Source organism: Wyeomyia smithii, chromosome 3, assembly GCF_029784165.1.
Source record: "Wyeomyia smithii strain HCP4-BCI-WySm-NY-G18 chromosome 3, ASM2978416v1, whole genome shotgun sequence".
Lineage (NCBI taxonomy): Eukaryota > Metazoa > Arthropoda > Insecta > Diptera > Culicidae > Wyeomyia > Wyeomyia smithii.
In genome coordinates this window covers 82,492,242-82,519,584 of record NC_073696.1, presented here as the reverse complement: position 1 = coordinate 82,519,584, position 27,343 = coordinate 82,492,242, and the positions used below count along the sequence as shown (strand labels likewise).

At 40.7% G+C, this 27,343-nt stretch overlaps 1 protein-coding gene across 4 annotated transcripts in view; it reads right to left on the bottom strand.

Annotated features, from left to right (window-relative positions):
- Positions 1–22,271, bottom strand: part of LOC129731927 (LIM/homeobox protein Lhx9-like) — a 67,417-nt gene extending 45,146 nt beyond the window's left edge. For 2 of the 4 annotated variants that reach the window (XM_055692317.1, XM_055692316.1), the window contains exon 1: positions 21,621–22,271. Coding sequence is in view for 1 of the 4 variants with exons in the window: in XM_055692316.1 (XP_055548291.1) it covers positions 21,621–21,623 (3 nt within the window). In the remaining 3 variants the exon portion in view is untranslated. Of the gene's footprint in view, positions 1–5,052; positions 5,255–21,179; positions 21,203–21,620 lie in introns of those variants that run through there. The other 2 variants (XM_055692319.1, XM_055692318.1) reach the window with 2 other exon arrangements.
- Between the last annotated feature and the right edge of the window lie 5,072 nt (positions 22,272–27,343).

Below are 27,343 nucleotides of genomic sequence, written 5' to 3'. Positions count from 1 at the left end.
TAGTATCAATGGATCGTATTGCTAGCCTCGCAATTGTCCAGTATACTTTACTCGGCTGCAAAGTCTGTGTGCAAAAAAAAAAAACAAATAACAGAGGTGTTGTATGCAAAGCCACGACCGCAAGGTTGACGTAGAACTACTTGAGGCTTTTTGTTGATTGGCTGTTAAAAGTACAATAGTTGTTCAATTTGAAATAGGCTATGATGCTGGTTGCATCTCTGTGCTACCACGATAATTTTAATTTTTTTTTTCAGCATAGAACAGTTACAGATAACAAGGTTTTAATTAGATGAAGAAAAAAAAACAAGGTTTTAAACTAGAATGAAATGCCAAGTCTAATGTATATATAAAACAAGAAATGGATTTCATGAGAAAACAACAAATAGCCACATTACAATAAGATTAATGGGGTAATCGACATTGTCTAACGAACCATGAAATACTAAACTGTAGAGATTTTTTTTCTTCACTGTAGCATTGTGAAAGCACCTAGTGTTAAGTTGGGTGGGTTACTTTCATTCTCTAGCTTACATAAAATATTTACTGGTAAATATTACTAGAAGTACTTTTCATCAGAACATTATAACCATTATTATAATGGTAATAAAGCACTCTGACAACACACGAAGCTTCAACACTGAAAATTAGACGACCGGCGTATTTTGATAGCCAGAATCCATACAGCTTGTGTTTTTGCCAAAAATAAGACGAAGCTTCACCAAAGGAAGTAGACGTCTGTCCCACCATCTGCTAGTATAATGATTTGTTCAAGCCAACAGTAGAACTGGCAAGTCGGCTGCTATCCCTAACGCTGCTGGTATCCACTGTCGTTAACGCCACCGCTGTTGCTATCTGCTGCTACTACCAGCTACTACTAGTTGGGACCGTCCTTTCAACTATCCACTAGTGAAATGATTAGTTTGAGCAGAAGTAGGCTTGTATACAGCCCAAAGGATGAACTCCAAATCAACTAGGTATAATAATTTGACGATCGAGTTAGAGAATTCCCTGAGAGACGTAGTTCTACGTCAAATGGTGGAAATACGACCCGCAGAAGTTCTATCGCAAAGGTGTGGAAAGTCCGTGGTGGTAAGGCCCAGTTTAACCAGAGCGGCGAAGCAACGGACTTTTGTGAGATAGGTGGTATGTAGGTTGGTAGCATGTGGTTGGTTAATGGCTGGGCACGTGTCATTTGAGACCCTATTGTGGTCATCTACCTCTGTCCAGAAACTCCTGTCCCAAACTCCACGAGGTGCCGACCGGAATTCGAATAACCTTGGCGGAGATCAGATAACCAACCACCGGTGGAAACTATCGTCGCATGTTGACTAGAAAGATGGATCGTACGCAGCTCGAACCCTATGTTAGGGCGGAGTACAACAGCTTTTGACTCGAAGAGAGCGGCTGAATCACGAAACGCAGTGCCTCGACAGCTATATCTAAGACGGCAGCCTCGTCGCGAGACTAGGTATCGCAGCCCCAAAAATAGTAAATATTTGCTTCTTCTAGTACATGCTTTACAGACGTGAGGTCGTTTAGAGGACCAAACGTTGATCCGGATCATTATCTTGTGCTATCCAAGATTTGCGCCCGGTTGTCCAACGTGTTGAAATCCAGGACGACAAGGAGGATACAGTTGAACATCCAGCGGCTATCAACTGGAGAAGTGGCTACAGAGTACCTGCAGAAGGTTGATGAGCGGATCGAGGATCAAGTTGGTGGTAGCCTGAATGAATAGTGGAGGCATATCCACAGTACATTCAGCACCACGGCGGGAGAAGTGTTGGGTATACTTGCGGCAAACGCTGAGAGCCAGTGAGCGACGGATGAAATGAACCGCGCCAGAGTTCACATGTTAGCCACGGCTATGACTCGTCACAGCGTATCAGGAACTGAAACGTGTCAGCTCTTGTCATGTCATGGCAACGATTGGGAGGGTAACCTGATTACCGATAGAACGGAGGCGGCCAGGTGTTGGAAAGAACACTTTAGTGTGTTGTTGAATGGTGAAAAAAACAGCGTAGTAGAAAGGAGCAGCATGGTGATTGAGGATGACGGCATAGCTGTGGACCCACCATTCATGTACGAGGTGAAGAAAGCAGTGAAAGAGCTGAGGAACTGCAAGGTAGCTGGTAAGGACGGCATTCCAGCCGACCTCTTCAGTGTGTGGTCCGATGAAAAGTTATCCTCGGACTGCTTGGAGGGTCTCATATGTCCGGTCTACAAGAAAGGCCACCGCCTGGACTGTAGTAATAATCGGGACATAACCCTTCTCATCACCATTTACAAAATTCTCTTTTATATTCTGTTCCATAGACTGAGGACATTTTCGGAGGCCTTTGTTGACGATAATCAATGTGGTTTTCGAAGGGAACGCTCTACTACGGACCAAATGCTAACCCCGCGACAGATCCTCGAGAGAGAAGAGAGAGTTCAACTTGCAGACTCACCATCTGTTCATAGACTTTAAGGCAGCGTACGATACAGTTGAGAGAAATGAGTTATGGCGAAATATGCTCGAACATGGTTTCTAAACAAAACTGTTAGGCTGATATATGCCACCTTTGAAGGCTCTACATCATGAGTCAGGATAGCCGGTGAGATATCAGGCTCCTGTGTGACGTTAGATGGTTAAACTTATTGTTCAACATTGCATTGGAGGGTGCTATACGGAGAGCTGGCGTGAATCATTACGAAGAGTCACATGCTCCTAGGTTTTGCGGACGATATTGACATCATTGCAGTGGAAGAGGCCTTCGGAACTCTCAGGAGGGAAGCTGCGAGAATAGAACTCATCATTAACTCTGCAAAACGAAAAACATGGTGGCTGGTAGAGAGCGTGGTAGTCCGACAGATTTTGGTGCTGAGGTGGTGTTTGATGGGAAACTTCTGAAGTAGTCGACGAATTTATTTACCTGGGTACACTAGTGACATGTGACAACGAGGTTAGCTGTGAGATAAGAAGGCAGATAGCAGCTGCAAACCCATACTAAACATGCACTCTACAAAACACTAATCCTTCCCGTGGCCCTCTACGGCCATGAAGCATGAACGTTGAAAGAGGCCGATCGGCGAGCTCTTGGTGTTTTTGAGTGTTGGATTTTGCGTTAAATCCTTGGCGGCAAACTAGAAAATGATGTTTGACGCAGACGCAAAAAAAAAGAAAATTGTTATTTGATTATTAGAATTATTGTACAATTGATAATTGTTAAGCCTTGTTGAAACGCAGTTTCCTGATAGGTCAAAATATTTTACTTTTTTAACCGGGAATGGATTCATTTTGCTATATGAACAATGCTTCCGATTGAATCATTCATCTTACTATTGGATAGTGGGAAGGATGGTCCCAACTACATTACGCTGTATCTTCTGCTATCTGTTTTCATCCGGCAGGACGCGAAAAGAAGAAAATGCTTGACGTTCCAAGCCGCAACATGATGTGGGTTATATTGTTGCGTGTGTGAAAGCTCGACTGTTGTTCCTTTCCGCTGGTTGCCAGCATGAAATATTCAATTCAATCAGTCTTGCGATGATTTAAACTGGAAGAAGACAACGTTTAAAAAGGAGAAGCTATTTACGAAACACGCGTGACCTCTTTCAACATAAACATGGGCTATATAAGAGCTACATACGATTACGATTTGTTACGATAAGAGAAACGAAAACTGCGGCAGATAAAACTGAGAATCTGACACATTAAATAAAATCCCTAACGAGTTGTTGTTGTTCACTTCAAGTGACATCGAAACGTTAGAACCGAAAAACTTCGATCTCGAAAATTGTTCTTATCAGGACAAATATTTTATTCTCATCGGTTTATGCTAGCATTGCAGTTTGCACACACTGTTGAAATTTGTTAAGTAGTTCTACGTCATTCTCGCGGTCGTGGCTTTGCACACAACCCGTGTGAATTTTTGCCTAAAACTTTTGTTTTGCGTGAGTATTTGCACGCTGCGGAGACGCTCGAATATGCAAGGATTTCAAAGTGTCCAGTAAAATAAATGAAGATTACACTAATTCTCGATGTTTCCGTATCGCTTGCACTCTTGATATTACATTAAGCAGATTTCAAATAAGTTAAGGAAACGTCGAGATAAACCTATTATATTATTGTAGGGGAATTGGGGCAAAATTGACTTGTTGCTGACATTTTACGTGGATGAGACACCTGCCAATCGATTTCTGAGACTTTTTCAAGACATAACTTGACTTCCTCTTTCAGATATTAGCGCATCGCCATTAGGCGTCGTACACAAATTACGTAACGCTAAAAACCTAGATTTCAGCCCCCTCCCCCCTATGTAACGATAGATAACGTTCGACATGACATTCCCCCCCCCCTAAAATTATAAAATTACGTATCGGTAATCAGCCAGACCCCCTTCCGAAATTTTCAATTCAGAGCAAACATCACAGTTACGTAACTCTACTACCCCCTCTCCCCCTACGTAACAATAAGTAACACAGACTCAACACCCCTCTTCCCCTTCATGCGTTACGTAATTTTTATACGACTCTTTAATGCCCATACATACTGGGTATTATTTCGCTTTGTGAAATATACTGAAACATTGTCAAAACCGTTTTCGTAGAATCACCGTTTTGAGCTCAGTTTTTGTCCGATTTGAGATCTGTTTTTTGAAGATGGGTAAGAAAATGCTAACAAACTCCTATAATTTCAAAATTTGGCTTTGAAACAAAATGGCGTCGAAATTTTTTTCAAAATTTGCGTATTCTCGAAAATTCAAAATGGCACCACTTTTGCCTCTTAAGGTGAAATTTATTTAAACTCGGGGAAATTGGTTTTTGCTTTGAAATACCTAAAAAGTTATACATAGAAGCCAAGGCGAAAAAATTGTTGCACTGTGTTATTATTTGCAAGTTGTGATAGGTTGACATTCGAGAGCATACCCAGTAAAAATATTCAACGCCCTATCTTACAACCACATGGATTGCAATAACAAATTTTTTTCTAGTGCTTCTTTTTATTGATCTAAATACATTTTTTATGCGTTTACTAATAGAGAAAAGTGACATTTTCCTTATACACACCGTCAAACCTGTATAGCTGTGCGCTGTATTTTTTCACACAAACTTTTTACCGCATCTTGTTATTCCAACTTTTCGTTGATAACGTTTGTAGTTGTCTGGATCTCTTAAAAGTAAAGCCTGCATTCCTTCATTTCTTCCATATCCATAACATATCGAGACTGTGCCTATAAAACATTTTATTTTGAGCTTATACATATTTAGTTTTTGTAACTTCCAATATACATGCCTTCTTCATCCTTACTACGCTCCATATGAATTTTCAATTCTTCAAAACAGTGCTGTAAGTCTTGTTCTGTATGGTCCTACATGATGCGAGTAGCTTTTTCTTTCGAAATTTCAATGGATTAAAATCTTATTGCTTTAAATGCAGATTCGAATCAGCTTCGTTATTTAATAACCACACCTCGTATGTTGCTACCCGAATTTTGCTAGAAAATTATTTTTTAAAAAACGTAGCACCGTTAAATATCGCTCAGAATTAGGCCAACAGAAAACGAAACTATCGAATATTTTGCATGAATATACACTACTCGAAACAAATACCGGTTGACAACTAGAGCTGTACAATGCATTTGCGCAATGCTTCTTATTTCGACGAAAAGTTTTTGACATATCTGCAGTTTTAAGGTTGGGATACACCTAAATTTAATATTTTTTACTGAACTTGTGATACAAAAATATACACTTGACTTCAAATTCTCATTTCACTTTGTAATTCCAAAAGTAAAATAATGTCGTACGTGTAATTATTATGACAAATTAGCGCGCTTGGTTCAAGACACACTTTTCGTATCTCGTGTTCACATTCGATCGCTGTACAGGTTGAATATTTGGGGGGTGTTATAGTTAGATAATATTTTCATCAAAATTCAAAATATCTTCAAAGTTTTGTTGTCAGGTAATGGATACGTATAAAATTGATAAAAAAATTGGAAGAACAATTTAAACTTAATATATATCTCAAATCACGGAAAGTAACCAACGATACTGCTAAATCTTTAATAACACTGTTAAATCGCGTCACATGTTTTATTATAACACGTATTATAACCCAGTTATCAAACTTCCGACACGGTACATACTGTACCTTTCGCCCGACCCTACACATGCCCTGCGGCGATGGCGCATGTCATGTAAAACAGTGCACATTCATTCATTAAAAATCGCTTAACGTGGCGGAAAATTTGCATGAAATTAGCATAAACGAAACACTCCCCCGTTATCCCTCTCTCTCATGCGTCTTGTTGTATCTTGTTCAGCCCCGATGTGCTAAGCTGTACTACTACTAGAAACTTCAGCCGTCGCGACGACACGATGGGATTATGTGTACCTGCGGGTGCCGGCAGGGGTAATCATGCAAACTTGTTGTCCAAGGCGCGAAGTAGTTGCACCCGTTGTTGTCGCGAAGAACATGCCTCTTGCTGAAATAATTCAATTATGCATTCGTGCGGGGGCTACCAGCGCGAACTTGCCGTTGAATGAAATCTTCATTAGGTAAACATCTACGCTTACCGACGCGAGATATACGCGGGTATCGTAATGCGTGTACGTGACAAAGTAGCGACCGATTTGTTCTAGTTTGAACGCGAAGTTAAACTACTCGGTTGTAGTTTAGTTTTTAGGGTTTTGGATCTCTTTGGATTATTCACTTTGTTTCAAATGTACAAGTTTCATGAAAATGAGACTGATTGAGCCAGCCGTCTTTGAAACTAGGAACTAATTTTCAAATGCTAAACATGGCCGTTTTTAACAGAACATATTTCTATTGAATATTTTGCGAAAAATCACCAAATTTATACTGCTGGAGGAATATAAACACTTCGTCTATAGTTTCGGATATAATTTACGAAGCAAGTGATTAACTGTTTCCGGAGCCTTAAATCACTGACGATTCAACGGTAAAGCAACAGTTTTGTTGAATATTACACATTGAATAACCATGATTCTGGTCAATTACGATGCATTATAATTGCCACTTTTTCGAGCTAATTAGCTTGTTTTTATTATTGTTTGCTTCAAAAAGGGAAAATCTTAAATTTTTGTTATACAATACTAGTTGGAAAATAATGAACGAACAGCAACACATAAAATCGTGAATCCAAGACCGCTTATAATATTTTATCTCTAGGATCAAGAGCTATGAACTAATAAACATTGAGCTGTTGATTCATAGTTTTGCTCCATTTGGAAATATGTCAGATTTCTCTGAATATAACGGCGAAAAGTATATCAAAAAGATTGACGCATATTTATTGCGAAGACTTCTAAAACCCGTCGGCCATCTCGCTCCCTTAATTCTGAGAGCAAACTAATAAAAAACACAGTCTACTTTAACTGTTTCAACCGTCGTGAACTGACAAGCCTCAACTTGCTAAACGGGAGGAAGAGCGAACCGTCCGACGACGACGGCGCGTCGCGGCAATGGATGGAGTCCCATGTCTCATTCTGACCGCCAGCCTTATTCAACTTCTCGGCTGCCTCGACACCTTGTAACATTTAATACCGTCCGGTTTCGTGGGCACCGGAGAAGGCGAAAGACGGTAAGTGGAGAGCGCTTCCGCTGCAGTACATAATCGGACTCGGGCGCCCTTGGCCCCTCGTGAACTGGATACGTAAGGTGATAAGCCCTCGGAAAAGTGAAGTAAACGAGCGGCAGCTCGCAAAAAAGGCACAAACTAACACCGAACAAACATTAAAAATTCATCATCGTAAAACATACAATTATGAAAATTAAACCATTAATTTCAATTTAATTAATTGATATCGTATCATTAAAGAATTATAAATAAATTAAAGTGATACGAGTTCGAGCACGTTGACTCTTATTGGGCACCCAGCGATCCTTCCGTCCGAGTGCCGTGGTGGACTATCTTGCGGAGCTGCAACTGTGTTGCTGTTGCATTGAGTCCGCTTTGTATTTCGTTCCTGTTTCACGTATGCCGCCTGGGCGGGACTCGGGTCACTGCTGCTCCTTACCGGCCTCAGCCTGTGCCCTGCAGCAGTGGCATGCTTTTCACACATTATGCTTACAAACACAAGCTGGGGTCCAGTTTCGATCAGCATGCGGTAAACTAAACCGGATGCCCGGGGTGACACGCGTAAGCGACGAACCACTCGCTAATGAATTACTATGCAATTGCTGCAATCGTTCCACCGGTGGAGGCAAAAAACGAAACGAAACGAATGTTCGGTGGAGTTCGTATGGAGTACAGGGTACGAATCTTTCGTGCTGATTAATATCAATGACAAATTAGAATAAACGTCTGCTAGTGTTGCGGTATTGGTTTCTGCCGTTATGGCTTCGGTATAAGCTGTCAACAAGTTTTCTATCTTTCAACATGGTTAGAAGGAAATTAATGTACCTATAATAATCATATATTCAGTTTGGATAAATGTTATAATTGAATTCGCTTAAAAAGTAAAATGGAGAGGTAAGACAGACAAGTTGGATACAAAAGGATAATAAAGCTATTGTCGAGTCTATAAATGTCTTGAACATATTTACCCTTACGCGCTACATGGGCTGAATAGTATTTGGCCTGATACAGAAATGGCAAAATCAAAGCAAAGCCATGGTGCTACATTCCGATTCCGAACTCGCCCTTCTGTTTATTTGTACGCAGACTTCGCATCCGACTGTTCACAGTACAGGACAATTCCGCGGCTAGCGCTACGATCCTACTGACACTATCAGTCTCTCCCTAGCCGAGTTCCCAACCTACAACGACTGGCTTGTTAGGTCAACATCGTACCTCGAGATCATCTGTGAGATATATTCATCACTGGATTGATTGTAAATTGAATTCGAGGCAGTATATGGCGAAGAAAAAGGTTTTCTTTTTCACCAAGACAACGCTTCCGCTCATTCTGCCATGGGCCATCGAACAGAACAAGTAATAATTAGCTGGTGCAATATCTGGGGGATATGACGGGTGAGATAGGACCTCCCATTTCAGCGTTTCTATGTATGTTGCAACGATTTTGGCAGCATGAGGCGGAGCGTTGCGGTGCAGCATAATCACTTTTTCGTGTTTTTGCTTGTATGGTGGCAGTTTTTTCGTGCAGTGCTCTGTTTAATCCCATGAGTTAGAATGGCTACCGTTCCCCAATGTAGGTTTTGTCGGGTTGAACAGCCGAGCCGATGACGTTGAAGCATAACCGGGCAGTCCCTAGGACTTTCTTTTCTTTTGATTGCTGTATTGAGTTGTGACGGTGAAGAGAACCCTTCCTTTCCACAGCGGAACAATTCCGGAGTGATTCGCGTTTAGGGCGCAACTAACAAAATGTAAACAAATCGTTTTATTATACCATTGGTTTCGAAAAGACTCACACAACTCATGGCAAGAATCCTTTCTTTGGTATGAATCAATAAAATTATTTAATTGATTAAAAGTAAAGGGCGATAAAAAAGTTTACCCAAAACAAAAGATACTTTGGAACTAGGCCCTTTACATTGTTTTGAAACAACGGGCTAACTTGCGAAATATTTCGTAAACAGGCGACAGTAAAGGGCGGATCAACATTGTTTACAAAATAAAGGCGCATTTAAAGGGGCGCAACTGAAGAAAAAATAAAAACAAGGCGAATAAAAGGTGGGCAAATCTCATTGTCAGAATGATTTAAGGCTCATTTGAAAAGGGTTAGAAGAAAAGCGCAGATTTTGGCCATAAATGCACAAATTTAATGTAGTATTGTTAGGAAACTATAAGACAGTGTTATTTCACGTCGATTTTTGGTATTGATGTCAATGTTAGTCACTTCCTTTGAAATTACGATTTGAAAATGTACTTGCAAATTTTCAAACTGATATTCACCAATGTATATCTTTTGCCAGTTGCGCCCTTATCGCAAATCACTCCGGAAATGTTCACAGATGAAAAAACAACACACAACGTCCCTCGGCTTCAAATGATAAGTTCCTTGTTTTTAAATTATCCCCAAATCATGCAATCGCTTTTAAAGTGCTTGGCGGGTAATTCCTAATACCAAAGCAAGCTGTTGGTGCGTTTAGCATGGATCTTCATCAAACGGTATGTATCTTCAGGAATTAAAAACAAATCACAATTTTTTCGAGTGGTATTATGCTCCATGATATGATTTATTTGTGTCGGGTGCATATATAAGATTCTCATATCCTCGTAGAATTACGTATAACGGCAATATATTGGGGTACAAATACAACAACCGACAACATCGAGAGCGTCACAAAAATTGTCCATTTTCAAATGTTCAAAATCATCTATGCAACCGCCCAAATGCAGAAATTTGGAGTTTTATGATTCGAACTATTGTACTATTGCAAATAATCGAGCCTTGTTTAAACGCCGATTCTGACCCCAACACGGTTGAAAGAATATTATACGTAGTTCATCGAGAATGGAGCCTGCTTCTGCTACAACCAACCAATTCACTAGTGAATGGACAGTAGAACGGTCCACACTAAGCCGGTAGCACCAGTAGTGACAGCGGATAGCAGCAGCGGTTTGTCCAATCACTGTTACAAGAGGAGGATTTTTTGCGAACTGGAACGATCAGCAGCAAGCAAAGCTGCAGCAGCTGGCAATTCTGAATATCTCGTTGCCTTTCATAGCGGGCGGACCAACAACAGAGTGAACAGCACCTTCCACAGCGGTCGAATTTGTATTTACCTCCTGTATGGGAAGCGGTTGGTATACGGCTGGACACGCGTACTAGTTGGCATAAAATAGACCTCAGTGTGATCAGCAGAATGTCCAGCAACTTCTATTCCTACCTCCACGTGATACCGACTGGGATACGAACAACCAAGGGATGATCGGTGAACCGGTGGGAACTTGGTCGTATGCTGACAGGGAAGAGGGGGCTGTTCTCCTTGGAGAGCTCACCTGAGCGTCTGTTCCCCAGGTAAGCGGCGGCTCGAACAGCGACTGATCCAGAGCGGACGGCTGAACTATGAAATGCGGTGTCTCGCCAGCTACACCCAAGACGACAGCCACATCGCGAGACTAGGCAACGCAGCCCTAACAAGACAGTATGCTGAAATAATGATAAATGATACTACGAACAATTCAGAGAACGATACGAATCGGAGCAATTGGTATAAACCTAGGCAATTCAATTACAGCCTTATCAATGTGTACGCACCGACAAACGATAAAACCGATGACGTAAAGAAGGAGTTCTATGAGCTCCTTGAGAAAACGTATGGAGAGTGCTCACAACAAGATATAAAGATCGTCATCGGGGATATGAACGCATAAGTCGGACGGAAGAAGTTCTTTCGTCCCGTAGTGGGTAGGGAAATCCTTCACTCGACCACCAACGGCAACGGTTTGAGGTTAGTGAACTTCGCCGCGGCCAGGGGAATGGCTATCTATAGTACCCACTTTGCGCGTCTGAACATTCGGAAGCACACCTGGAGGCACTCCAATGGAAAGTCGTGCTCCCAGATCGACCACATGCTGATCGACTGCCGGCACTTTTCGGACGACATAGATGTGCGGTCCTTTCGTCGGCCAAACATCGACTCGGATCACTATCTCGTGGCAAAATACGCGCCCGGCTGTCCACCGTATTCAAATCGAGATCGGCGAAGAAGATACGTTTGGACATCCAGAGGTTATCAGCGGAAGGAGTTGCTGCAGAGTATACTAGGAAAGTTAATACAAAGATCAGTGAACCAGCTGGAGTGGACCTGAACGTGCAGTCTCATCCATGATGTGGACAGCAAAACAGCGCGTGAAGTGATAGGCATGACAACGGGAACCACGCCTAGTAGGTGGTTCGATGCTGAGTGTCCAGAGGTGACGGAAGAGAAGAACCGGAGCTACGCCAACACGTTAGTAGTAGCTGATCGTGTGACGTGTCAGATGCGGGCGAAATACCAGGAGGCAAGAGCTATCGAAAAGAGGCTTCACCGCCGTGAGAAACGTGAGCACACCGATCGTGTCCTCGCGGAGGGGGAGAATTGCTTCACCAGGCACGACACAAGGAGCTTCTATAGAACGATGAACGGAATCAACAACCGGACCGTGTCAGTACCTGCCATGTGTAATAGCAGAAAGGGGAAGATGTTCACCTTGAGATGGATCATCGACAAGTTTCGAGAACACAACTTGCAAACACATCATCTGTTTATAGACTTTAAGGCGGCGTGCGATACAGTGAAACGCAACGAGTAGTGGCAAACTATGCTTGAACATGATTTTCCAACAAAACTAATTAAACTGTTACGTGCGATGCTCGACGGTTTCACATCAAGCGTCAGAACAGTGAGTGAATTTCGGACGCGTTTGTGACGTTAGATGGTCTGAAGTAAGGTGACGGGCTGTCGAACTTGCTGTTCAACATAGCTTATGAAGGTGTAATTCGAAAGGCAGGTATGCAGAGGAACGGCACCATCATCACTAAGTCTCACATGCTTCTGGGTTTCGCGGACGACATTGATATAATTGGTGTTAACAGTACAGCTGCTGAAGAGGCCTTTACGGCTTTCAAAAGGGAAGCTGCGAGAATTGTAATCACCATAAACACTGCCAAAACGAAATACATGGTGACTGGCAGAGAGTGTGGTAGTTTTGCTGGTGTTGGTGCTGCGGTAGAGGTGGATGGGGAAACTTTCGATGTAGTCGACGAATTTTTTTTACCTTGGGTCTATTACGGACAGCGTAGCCAGATTAGCTCCCGTAACCTACAGATCCGTACGAAATTTGTGCTCTATAGGAATCTGATCCTCCCGGTGGCATTCTACGGACATAAATCGTGGACGTAGAAGGAAGCCGATCGACGAGCGATTGGAGCCTTCGAGCATAGAATCAACTAAAAATTGGGGTGTGGCGCAGGCGCATGGTTCACGAGCTGTACGAAGCATACAAACACGCTGATATTGTTAAACTGATAAAACACGGTAGGTTACAGTGGGCTGGCCACGTAGCACGGAAGGCAGATGAGCGACCGGTAAAGATAATATTCAGCAGAGAACTAAATAGAGGCTGACGACTTCGAAGCAGACCTCGCACGCGGTGGATGTGTGCTGCCGACGAGAATGCCAGAGCAGCGGGTTTAAGAAAAGATTGGAGAGAAGCGACCCAAGATCGAGCTTGTGGAGGCGTTTCGGTATAAGATCTCAACGATCTGTCGCCATCCAAAAAATCATTACGATTTGCTTAGTTCCTTCTTCTCTCTAAATACGTACTGTATGGATGTCCCCTGTCTCTGTCAAACAATTGATTTTCAATTGAAAATAAAGGTTAACGACGTCACTATTTTCAATTGAAAATGATATTGTCAAGCCCTGTATAGCCTGTATAGGATACATTCTTATGTATAGTTTTCGAACTAAAACTCCGATAAACTAGCTTCAAAATTAATAAGCCTGATTTTATTTATCTAGCAAAACGTTTATCTTCCAATTAAACGCGTGCAAACCGGTTAGGAAATTGTTGAGAAAACCGAAATAGTAGATTGTTTTTTATATAAATACCACATTTGTATACGTAACTGAAGCAATGTAGCTGTTGAACAACATTTCGAGAGGTCATTTACCTATTTGCTCGAAAAAATAAGAAAAGCTTGGATTTTTTTAGGGTGTGTGTTTTATGACATCAAAGGTATAATTTTTTTATAGTACAACTTTTCAACTACAAAAAAAGCATTTGTTGATAAAAATTATCAATTATTATGGAGTCATGGCTATTTTCCCGTAACGCTTCTTTCAAGAGGCTTACGTTGTTCAAGATGGAAGCTTAGTAGGTCAATTGAAATCATAAAACCCATATTATTTCACTAGTTGGCCCGTAGTGGCTAGCCACTTTCAAATGCATTTTAAACTATTAAAAGTTGGTATTTAATCTAAAATGAATTTTTTTTTAAATATCGAGTTGAAGTTCAAGATGTAACTATGACACTATCGACAATTCGATTCAGATGGCCAGCGCTGGTTTAAAACTTAATTAATTATCTAAACTGCGATAAATCCTTCGTTCAGTAGATCGTGGATTGATTGCTTACTCGAAAACCAAAATGCATCTCGCTTCTTATACGGATCCACTGTACAGCTGTTTTCTCCAATATCTAAAGACTTTTTCTCCATTATTTGATTGTTTACGAAAAATTGTTTTCTAACGATTTAATTTTTTTTAAATTTCTTAACATGAATAATATTTTATTTTCTCAATTGTTTGATATTACATATGTTATATTCAAACTAAACTTACAAAATAACTAAAAATGAATGTGATTGAAAAAAAAACAATTTACAAAAACCCCAGCTCATGAAAAAATACTGGATTGCTAAAAAAACATTCACACATGCAAAAGTTTGTCTCTGCAATTTGTTATTAATAATAGCAAAGCTTGGAATAGCGAAGTACTGTCCTCTTTTAATCATTGATGGGTAGTTCAAATCCCTCTCTAACACTCCGATATATCTTCACACATGATAAATGACGCGCATCTGTCATCTGCATTCCATCACAGAAACCTTTTATAGTGTTGCGTAACAACATAACAATCCTCATCCCATCACCACCACCTTTGTCTACTTCTTTGTTCTGCGTCTTCTTATACATAAGCAAACAAATATTATTTGATAAAAAATAAAAAAAAACCCAAATTAATCCACCTAGCGGTCAGACCCAGCCTTCCTCATTCAAACTTTTATTTGTAAAAATAGATTTACATGAAAGCTTCAATCCAATAAATGCATATTCACTCTTAAAAAACATTGAAGGTGTAATCTATACATATAAAAATGCAATCCGGTCTGTCTGTCTGTCTGATCCATATAGGCTCGAGAATTATCGAACCGATCGGCGTGAAAATTTGTATGTAGGGGTTTTTGGTGCCGATGAAGGTTCCCATGATAGTTTGAGACCCCTCCCTTTTCTGGAAGGGAGGGGTCCCATACAAATGAAACATAAATTTCTGCACTACTCAAGAACAAACCAAGCAAATGAAACCGAATTTGGCATGTAGATGTTTTAAGGGCTAAAAAATATAGCCATAATGTTTTGACACCCCTTCTTCTTTTGGAAGGGAGGGATGCTATACGAATGAAACACAAATTTCTGCACATCTCGAGAGCTAACCAACTAAATGGAACCAAATTTGGCAGGTGAATGTTTTAGTGGTAAAAATATGTTCCATAATCGACCTCAGGCAACATTTTTGATTGTAAGATGGCAACTTCCGGTTTCAGTGGGAGCCTAGTGTGGTTGGTAACGTCTCCGCCAACCACGCTTGACGCCTGGGTTCGAATCCCACCGCCGACATAGGTGTCGATGGTTGTGAGGTGGCGTGATCCACTCACAACCAACCCAACTGGTCTAGATTCAATCCTAGCCGACACCGGGAGATTTTCTGAGGCGAAAAATCTCTGGGATCACGCCTTCTATCGCATGAGGAAGTAAGGCCGTTGGCGCCGGACCGTTAATAAACGGGTCGTGAGTTAGGGACCTGGGTGTGGAGTCGCCTCCCTGGGCGTCGGTGATTGGCCACAACAGTGGCGGAACTAGACCGACGGAAAATAAGCGAGAAAAAAAAACTTCCGGTTTCTGGAAATCAGCCTGAAATGGACGATTCCCATTAAATATGAGTATCTCCGGAACCAAAAAGATGCACAGAAGCTAAAAATTGATCACAGACACAATCTTGAATTTTAAGATGGTGACTTCCGGTGTCTGGCAAACAGCCGGAAATGACCAAATACCATTCAATATGAATGTTTTCGGAACCATAATTACGCCCAGATGACAAAAAATGATTTCACAGGCAATTTTAAAGTTCAAAATGACGACTTTCGGTTTCCGAAAAACAGCCCAAAGTGACCAAATACCACCCAATATGATCGACCACACATCCAATTTTGGATTCTAGGTTGGCGACTTCCGGTTCCTGGGAAACAGCCGAAAATGATCGAATAACACCCAATATGGGAGTTTCTTCAACCAGAATGACGCTCAGAGGCTAAAAATTATCTTAAATACCATTTTGAAATCCAAGATGGCGACTTCCGGTTTGTGAGAAACAGCCTTAAATAACCAAATACCATCCAATATGAGTATCTCTGGAACCAGAATGATGCAATAAGCTAACAATTGACCTCAGGCACCATTTTGAATTGCTAAATGGCAACTTTTAGGAAACAGTCGAAAATGACCGAATAATACTCAATATGAATATTTCTGTAATCGAGATGATGCATAGAAACCAAACATTGACCCTGGACACCATTTTGAATTTAAAGACGACCACTTTTAGTTTCTGGAAAACAACCAAAATAACTAAATACCTCCCAATATGGGTATTTCCGCTGTCAGATTGATGCCAGAAAATCTGCTGAAAATGACCGAATACCAACCAATATGAATATTTTCAGAATTAAGGCGATGTACAGAAGCCAAAAGTCGAGGATATTGTCATTTCGATAAACCCAATCATTTCAAACGATTTGTCTTTTGACTTTGATATCATCCTATGGCCGATTCGTCGTGCATTTGCAGACTTTTAACACATCGCAAGGAATCAATGAATTTGGAACGTTCAAATAGTACGATACCACATTTAAATTATGTTGAGGCCACATATATCGATTAAAGCAGGTATAGTTTTAAATAGTCTTTGAATTTCTTTTATTTCCATAACTTTTGAGCCACATTGCAAATTGCGATGAAGTTTGTTATTTGTAAGTTCGAGAGATGACTCGTTCGTATGGCACTAGTTATGTTCAAATAAGTCATGTAATCTTTGAGATAATAGACTTCCGTTGTTTTATTAACAATTTAATACATAACGGTCGCTTAAGTTCAATGATAATCAAATGAAACGGGAACGTATGGGGCAGCCAAACTTTGAAACCACGTGTTCAATAATAATTCATCAGTTAACCCTTAACTAGCTTTCTGAGATAATGAAGTTTCGTGATTTTCACATTTCGACACATTACAGACAAATTTACAGTCCGATTATAGTTAAATTCAATAGGGTGTTATGTGGCAGCTAGACCTCTCATTTGACTTTAATTTAGTGAAAATCGGTCAGCCATCTCTGAGAAAAGTGAGTGAGTCCAAGTAGTCTTCGGAATATGTTCCTTTTCATAGCTGGATTTCACATTTTCAAACATAACAGGCAAAGTAATAGTCCGATTGCAAAACAAATCAATAGGGTCTTATGGGGCAACTAGACCTTCCATATGACACTGATTTTATGAAAATCGGTCCAGCCATCTCTGAGAAACATGAGTGAGATTAAACACTCTTCAGAACACGTTTCTTTTCATAACTTTTGAACCACAAGTTCAATCTTCATAAAATTCAAAAGTTGAGGGTTTTTAAGGTAGCCCGTTCATTTGAAATCAATTTTGTTCAAATCGGTTGTGTAGTTTTCGAGATAATGAGGTTTCATGATTTTTACATTTTGATTCATAACCTCTAAACTAAAAACCGATTACAATAAAATTTAATAGGGTCTTATGGGACAACAAGACCTTTCATTTGCAATTAATTTTATGAAAATCGGTCCAGCCATCTCTGAGAAAAGTGAGTGAGAATAAAAATCTGCACATACACACACACACACACACACACATACACACACACACATACAGAAAATGCTCAGCTCGTCGAGCTGAGTCGAGTGATATATGCCATTCGGCCCTTTGGAGCACTTTTATACTTTCGGTTTTGCAAGTGATTGCTATACCTTTCTAGGAGAAAAGCAAAAACTTGGCTTACTGTAGCGCATTTGCAGGATAGTTGTTAAACCTATGTTTAATTTTTAAGAAATCAGTCAAGGTCAAGGCGGAGAGAAATCAGTTTTTACCTTAAAAAAATGAACTTCGAACTCTTATTACTCATCAACTATAAACATAATTATCACAAACTGTATTGCAAAGTAAAGATCAATCTGTACCTTACTGAATAATTTCCTCGTGAAAATTTTCAAGCATAATTGTTGAACTTGAATCAAAGTTTGAATGACACTCGTCGGGAATGGGTTTATATTATACTCTAAGATTTTTTGAAACAGCTAAAATTTTCACGTATTAGCAAAATAATTATCCCTTTCTCCATACATCTTGAACGTCGCAGTATACTTAAAGAATTAATTTGGGGTACAATATGTGCAGCATGTTTTTATTTTTTTTTCTATTTTTGAAAATATCGAAAAAAAATCAAGTGCGGCTTGTCGCCATAAGCTAAAATTGAAACTCGATATGATGTTTTGCATAAATTGGATTTGCTTATTTTCTCGAGCAAAAAGGTTTATAATCCCCATTATTTTCTTGACTTTTTCATAGTCTATCCTAAATGAACTACAACAGGTACTGCCTTATTGCATCACTTGACAACCTAATTTTGATGGTAATGCCATGGCCCATGACATTACAGAACTTATTGGACATGTAACTATGAAATAACGTTCATAATCAACCGACAGTGGTTTGGCTAACTTTAGATTTCATTTACATGTTTGATGTCTTTGATACTATGTCTTTCTTACATCTTAAAATTGCCTTCCGCTCTTTATTACGTTTGGCGGTTTTTGTCGATGCACCTGCATCAGAACCTATAGTCATGTGCTAATTTAACACGTGTGCCGAATATTAGTTAAAACGCAGTTAGCTTTGATTTCCTTACGACTGGTTTCATACCAGGCGATAGGAGGTGAGTGGAGGACTTAAAGCAAAGGTAACTTGTAGTCAGAACAGGAGTGTTTCCATTGCTACCCACAAAAAAATAACAAACTTTAGTGTACCTCAGCTTCAGAGTTTGCTTAGGAAAAAGGCAATTTGAGTAACTTTCGTTTGTCGTGCGCGTGACTGAAAGACAAGCAAACTATATATATTCCGATTAGGTAACGTTGTACCGAGTAGCGATCATTTTTATAACTACTTTATTTTTATTACAAACGGAAATGTTTTTTCCCGAAAAATCCAGTTTTTTGTGCAAAATTGCTAAATATTGTATAATTTTTTTTTTCTAGCAAAGTGTAACTTTGTGAATTAAAAAGTAATCGTTCAATGTCTGACTTTTAGCATTAATCTACTGCAAAAAATGCCAGTTTAAATGGAACAGACAAAAAATCTCCCCCCCCTTAACCGTTATGTGTTCGGCGGGGTAGAATGCTCCTAGCTAGTGGGCATTTTTACCCCATAACTGCTCATCAGGATACCCGGTAGTCTTCGCATTTACGACCACAAACTTCCAATAATTCCATGAAAATCTGAACCACGCGAACGTTTGAGCCCCAATACATTATTGAGTTCAACTTCGCACAAGTTTTGGTTTGATTTCGCATAAAACCTGTGCGAAAAGCATAAAACAATGGTTATTTAATGAATATTTTATCTATCCTAAAACTGATTCAAAAGTATTCAAAATCTTTCACCAATTCCAGTGCAACGAGAAAGGTATAACTATACTCTTGAACGTTGTAGTTATTGTCAGGTGAAAATCGATTTACAACGTTGAATTTTGTTCTTGACTTTGTACACCCATGTTTTTTTTTTATTTCAAAAGCCCTTATTTTTCGTTATTGTGTTATGGTTTGGTGTGTCAATAATCATTCATGGTAGATATTTTTATGAATATGCTCAAGTTACTGTGTGGTAACCGAATAGAATTCTACCGTTATAAATGGAAATAAACACATGTTAAAACAAGTGAGCTGATTGAAACGCTGTTTTTATTAGTCGCATAAAATATGACAAACCGTGGTAGGTGCATGGGACGGCATTATTTTACATCTCTGTCCCGATCAGAACAATCGCCCATTCGTTCACCGATCCTGCACATAATTGCCAATCAATAAAGTATCTAGTATCACTAGAAGCGGCGAGATTGAGAAAGTTACGGCTGTGCAAACATTCTCATCGCCATAAATTTTCCGCTGCAGAAATTACTGATTCGCATTATTGCGCCTAGTCAGAGACAAGCGAAAGTCGAGTCCAGCCAAGACTCATCTCCTCTAGCAGATCAAAGCATCCGAATGTTGCCGCAAGGTATGAGTTCGGCTGCAAGCCTGAGCCCGGTGATGATGATCTCGGCTCATTACATGTGATCGGCAGATTGGATATCGACGTCGAGGAACCCTCCTGTTGTGACGAGCAGCGCCACGGACAGATTAATGCTTGTCAACGCCGATATCTGCAACGTTGTTCCGATTGCCAAGTGGGTACATACACACATACACACCAGAAAATGATTGACATCAAATTACTTTTTCCCGCAATTAAAAATAATTTTTGTTGCTCTATAAGGCAGGGCTGGAATTTATTAGTAGCTGTGTTCGGATTTATTGTAACCGGTCAGCCGCAGTAAGAGCCCCGATCGAACCGATAGGTGCCATTGATCGGCACTGCTGGATTGGTCAAGCCATGTGTGTGTAGAACTGGATAGATCGTGTCGGGAGAGATCAAAGAAACATGTAACGGACAAATTTTGTCAGTTTGCGGATTTTGGCGAATGGATGTTTGCAAGCTCGATGAGAAATTTTTAGGATAACTTAGAACACCTATTGGGAACTAATGCTAGATCTGATGATAGTGCTTGAAACTGGTAAAGAGTATTGTAATGAAATCGATCCATAACTTCAAAATAATTAAACGTTTTCTTAGCATTTTAGTCGAACCTACTCACAGTTCAATTAGTTTGTCTTTCATAGAAATTCGAATAAACGTAAGAAAAACAACTGGAAGTGATTGAGAAAGAAAACTGCCCCACACTTTTTGAAAAAGCTTTGTTTATAAATAGTTTATTTGACACGACACGATGAACAAACTCTGTCTTTATAATAAAACAAAACGAAAATTCTCTTGAATTCTAAAAAAATTCTTCGAAAGTTTGAAATAAAATTCAACATCCGTGATATTTTCTTTTTTTTGCTTTCACAGAACCTCGTCCAGTATAAAAAAAATGACTGGATTAATTAGGCAATGAATTAATCACCAATTGTTTTAATGATGACAAGTAAAAGTTGTAATCTTAAAAACAAGAAATTTGTTAAACGAGCTACAGTAAAACTCAATACGTATCATAGTTGACAAAATGACGGTATTATAACCGTTCCATTAGAAAACACTATGCAGACGTTTAAAAAGATACATAAACCGTGGGATTTTCATTTAAAATGTGGGCAAAACTGATTACTTTAAGTAATACTCATAGATCTAATCACGTGTTTTTGAATTTAAATAGAATCACACTTTTAAATAGAATCACACGTTTCTCTTCGGAAATTATAATATATATTTTGTTTAAAACACTCATGTAGCTTTCCGTGTACTTTAATGGGTCATTCAGCACTAACCAGTACTAGAACCAGACGCGGACTATTCGCACCATTCTATGCAATGTTCTTGGAAATATGCACCACTGGAGCATGTTTTCTTGGCAAGCAATCTGACTCGGACTTCCGAGCAAACGCTCTACAACAACGCACGCAGGTTGTTGAGTAATTAAACACATTCGGATGATTGCTTTTACCAGGATGTTAGCATCATGTTTGCTAGTGTGAGCCAGTTTGAATAGGTGGGGAACTCCGGGAGGGGGGTTGGGGGGGGGGGTACACGAAGCTATAATTATGATTACCATCACATCTTCACCCCGCCGGCGAATGCCACCAAGCGCTCCTACGTGTCGAGGCTGATTGGTAACGGATCGGAGGGGTCACTGGGTGCTAACGTTGGCTGTGGTCGTGTAATTAGTATCCGCTGTGATGACGATGGCAACGACTATGACATCAACGGCAACGACGAAGACGACGACGACTGCGAGTTGTTTGTCTTTAAATCGTTGCCGACCCACTTTACGGGGTTGAACCGGTTTCTTGAGTCCTTGTAACTGGAGGGAGTAGGTCAAGATACACAACAATTTTTCAGCAAATTGCTAATTTAATTATCACACTCGCGTACAGAATCTCTCACTTTATGCACTGAGCACGCTTGCAACAACAATAACAGCAGCGCTATGCAGATTAACGGAAGTGACCAAGTTACGATGCAAACCGCTCCGTCTACTACGCGACAACGGGAATGGAAACTCGCAACGTGTATTACTGACAGCAAGATCTCCGCTAGTCACGCTCTATGGGCAATTCTTCTTTTTTCGTCGGATTCGCCAAACACACAAAAAATGCAGACAAACCGAAGGCAAAATCTGAACTATTCCATATATCCTCGAATATTTTTTTATCATCTCCATATTCAAACTTCCCCGTGGCTTGCTGGCTGGCTGGTTGGCTGGCGCGTGTTTATAGAGTACTTACTCTTAGAGCCCCTACCGTTTTCGGAGAGAAGTTTCCAACAAAAGCGTGTGTCTAAGTTGTGAGAAAAAGAGAGAACTCTACATCACCGCCACCAACACGCGTCACCTCCTGTACCTAACCATATCCGCTGGCTGCACAGGGAGGAGAGAGAAAATGGTCCTTTTTCCTACTGCCGTCACCCGAACGGTGTGGGGTGGAACTGGGTGGTGGGAGACACGATGCACCATCGGCAGTATCCCGATTGAAACATCGAAATATGAGTCGAGCATAAAACAGGAGGGTGGTTGGTTTGGTGATTCAGACGGGTGGTAGCAGCAGTGCAATATATCATTCCAGTCCAGGGGAAGCGATGTGATAAACGTGTTCTGGTTGGACAATAGTATGGATTCTGCGAAAATATCATCAAGGTGATAAACGAACGAAGAAAAGGCATTCTTTAGCACTACATGAGAAATGAAATAAAGGCATCATTCGAGAAACACTTTTTTCCGAATGAGTCAAATCTCCATTTCAAACATTATTCTCTGTCGTCTGATTGTAGATTCTAGCTCAACAAATGACAAAACTCTTTTGACAGTCATTATTGATATGATATTTTCATCGATAGACACTCAATTGCGGGTTGAATGTTACATCACGATGTTTCACAAAGGATGTAAAATTAGGAAATATATTTATTTTTGTCATTATCTTGATTAAGCTTAATTTGGTGAAACAAAAACAGCGAGCTATTAAATGTCGTGACATTTAAAGCAGAATTGCCATTCTAGGTAATTCAAGGTAGAAGAAAAGTTTTATTTACTGACAATAAATAACTTCACCTTGAACTTTTTAAGCATTCTTATAAGCAAAATCAGAGATATTTTGGCCACTTAAGCCGGAAGGTATAGTGTATTATTTTTATGTTCATTTTGAGCTAACTAAGAGTCTCAGTACCAGAATCATCCTAGAGAGTATTTCCAACTACGTTTAAATAGGTTTGTTAAATCGAAGGGTGGAATTTTTGTTCAAGTAACGTGTTTTATTTGAACTTGTTTTTGCACCCTATTTTTTAATTTTCATACGACTTTACATGGGAAAATCAACTTTATCAAAACTTTATTTTCTATAGATGTCCAATTGGTTTTTGAAAATATATTGATAACTGTTTCTCAAGCGTACGAAAGTTTGCAATAGCACCAAGCTAAAGTAGTGTTGCTGGAAAAATCCAATTTAAAGTCGTTCGTCAGATATTCAATCTGTTTGGGGCCAATAACTTTTTCTACAAGCATCGTACGGTCTTCAAAAGAGTTTTTTCCAGTTGAATGTCCTACAAATATCATGTATCGATATATTTTTAGGAACCAACCGAACATCTCTAGAGAATAAGTTTCGAAAAAGTAGATTTTCCCATAAAATCGTATGGAAACTCAAAAAATCGGACGCAAAAATATAGTTCCACTGATTAATCTGAATATTTACACATTTGTTATAGAACCTATAAGAAACACGAAAAGTGCATTGGAAGGTCCAATTTGGAACTGACATTTATTTTTGTCTCGCCCTAATGTACAATCACAAAGTTTAATAAATCAGAAAATATATATTTAAAAATGAAAACAACAAAACCAGGTGATATTTTGGAATAGGTCTAAGCTTGTAGAAATTGAAAAATTGAGTTAGCTGAGAAAATATATTAATGTTTACCCAAATCTTCGCAATCTTGTATACTTTTTCAATTCATAAGTCCTCCAAACAATGTATTCGAAGAATCAAAATGCATAACTACACAGATATCGGATGCACTTACAATTATTTAGATTAAAAAATTTGGACAAAATTCCGGTAATAACTACACCCGAAACAAATTTTCATTCCAATGTACAATTATCAAGTAGCTTATGCCTCGATAACGGCGCTGACTACGTCCTTACAATCGGGTTAGGGAGAGAAGGAGGATCTGTTACAATCGTTGTTGCACGATACCGATTCCACCTCTGCATCTCTAACTTCTGTTACGGCGGATTTTTGTACCCTGTATCCCTCGTTTGGCCCTTCTATAATACTGCTGCTCATTTTTACCGAGTCTCGTTGAATAACCTGCCAAGTATAAGCAATTATAATGGGGTCCTAAAGTTTAAAACGGTTTTCTGATTTTTATATATCAGCTGGAAGAGTGCAATTTTCTGAGCAAAACGTGATTTAAAAAAAATGTTTATCGTTGTCCTTTGATTTTTAAATGAAGGATAAAAAACTGCTCGATATGCCTTAAATGACATTTCTCTCATATACCGTACATGGGCGAAACGTCATCTAAGACCTTTCGAGCAGGTTTTTTATTCTTCATTTAAAAATCGAAGGAAAACGATAAAAATTTTTTTAAAAATCACGTTTTGCTCAGAAAACGCGGCTTTTTCTAATGATATATAAAAACTGGTATAGCTTTAGGACCCAATTGTATTCATGTGTTTGACATTTAATTAAGCACTAGGGAAGGGTCAAAGTGGAGGATTGGAGGGAGCCTGAGATTAAACCCATGCGTAAAAGAACGTTCTGATTCTACTAAGATTCGAATCTATGACCATACGCTTGTCCAAGTGGTTTCTGTAATCTTGAGGCTTCGACTCCCCTTCAACATTTGCACACTGTAAGATAGTGAAAAAAATAACCCGGTAGCTTTATCATATTTTTTTCTACTGAACTTGGAGATGGTAATAACTGGGAAATCAATAATATATAAGAACTTTCTGACTGGCTGAACGGCTGCGTACCATCGATGCCAAGTGCACCTACTGGAGTAAAATAAACCCCACATGTGGTCCTTAGCCTCTTATCCAGCCACTCCTATCCCGATCTCCACGCGGTGCCAGCTGGGATACGAGCAACCAAGAGAAGATCGGGTAACCAATCCCGGTGGGAATTTGGTCGTATGCTGACAGGGAAGGAGGGCTCTTTTGAGTTTCCGGGCGTCTGTCCTCCATGTTAGGAGCGGCTCATAACGGCGTCTGTACTCCAGGTTAGTGGCGGCCGATTACCGTCCTCGTGTCAACGTGGGACTCTAAACAGTGTCGTGCACGATGGTCCTCCGGCGAGACACGAGGTTGGTGCGCAGGTCTTACCAGCCGCCACCGTAAAACACTCATAAGTAATGAAGAGGGACAAAGAAATTCGGACTGGAACAATCGGCACAGACCCATACGACGGAAACGGACTAACGATTGGAAACTAGGGACGTGGAACTGGCGGTCTCTCAATTTCCAAGGGAGCACACGAGTGCTTTCCGAAATGTTGAAATCCCGTAGATTCGACGTCGTAGCGCTGCAGGAGGTGTACTGGAGGGGCTCAATGGTACGTACGTTCCGGGATGGCCATGCCATCTACCAGAGCTGCGGCAACATGCATGAGCTGGGAACAGCTTTCATAGTGATGGGCGAGATGCGGAAACGGGTGATTGGGTGGTGGCCAATCAGCTGTCGAATATGCAGGTTGAGAATCAAGGCCGTTTCATCAACATTTGCATCAGAAACGTGCATAGCCCTCACCTCGGAAGCACCGAAGACGACAAGAATGAGTTCTACGCGCAGTTGGAGCGTGAGTACGACCTCTGCCCAAAACATGGTATCAAGATCGTCATCGGGGATTTCAACGCTCAGGTCGGCCAGGAGGAGGAATACAAACCGGTGATTGGAAGGTTCAGCGCGCACCAGCTGACCAACAAAATGGGCCTAAAACTCATCGACTTTGCCGCCACCAAAACCATGGCCGTGCGTAGTACCTGCTTCCAGCACAACCTTCTACACAAGTATACCCGGAGGTCACCAAATAAGACAGAAACACAGATCGACCACGTTCTGATTGACTCGGTCCTTCTTTGTCGGCACTTTGGATTGTCGGCACTTCTCAGACATCATCGACGTCAGATCCTATAGGAGCGCTAACGTTGGCTCGGACAACTGGTGATGGTCAAGATGCGCCCAAAACTCTCCGTTGTTAACAACATTCGGTACCGACGCCCGCCTCTATTAGATCTCGCGCGACTGAAGTAGCCTAACGTTGCCGGAAACTACGCGCATTCGCTCGTAGCGGAAAACATCGTCGGGAATGTGGGACGAACCCAACGAAAAGAGTTGTTCGACGACTAATGTAGTAGGGTGATGGATAAAAAGAATGCTGCGCGGGCGGCTAAGATGCGCAGTGCCACCCGTCAGAACGTGGAAAGACATAAACAGAAAAGCTGCCGCGAACCGCCATCAAGCAGCTAGAAAACAATAAATCGGCTTGCAAGGATAGCCTCGGAACGGAGCTTATAAAGATGGGCCCGGAAAAGCTGGCCATTTGTTTGCACCGGCTGATTGCAAGAATTTGGGATTCAAAACAGCTACTGGAGGAGTGAAAGGATGGGGTTATCTGTCATATCTATAAGAGAAGCGACAAATTGGACTGTGGGAACTATCGTGCGATCACCGTCCTGAATGCCGCCTAAAAAGAGCAGCTCTCACCCCTAGCCAACAGATTTGTGGAAAGTTATCAGGCCGGCTTCGTGGCAGGACGGTCTACGAAGGACCAAATCCTCCAGAAATGCCGTGAATACAGAACCCCCACGCACCACCTATTCATCGACTTTAAAGCCGCGTACGACACGAAACAAGCTATGGAAGGTCATGAACGAAAACGGCTTCCGGGGAAGCTGATTAGACTCATAAAGGCTACGGTGGATGGTACGCAGTACTGTGTGCAGATTTCGGGTGGATTGTCGGCTCCATTTGCATCCCGCAGGGGGCTTCGATAGGGTGATGGTCTCTCCTGCCTGCTATTCAATATCGCGCTACAGGGTGTAATAAATCGAGCAACACGCGAGGTACGATTTTCAACAAATCCAGTCAATTCGTTTGCTGTGCTGATGACAAGGACAGGGTTACAGAGAAATACGTCTAAAACGAAGTATATGCTAGCCAGCGGGACGACGGCGATGAGTGTGAAGTAGTCGACGAGTTTGTCTATCTTGGCTCACTGGTAACCGAGGACAATGATACCAGCCGTGAGATCCGGAGACGTATTAACAGCGAAA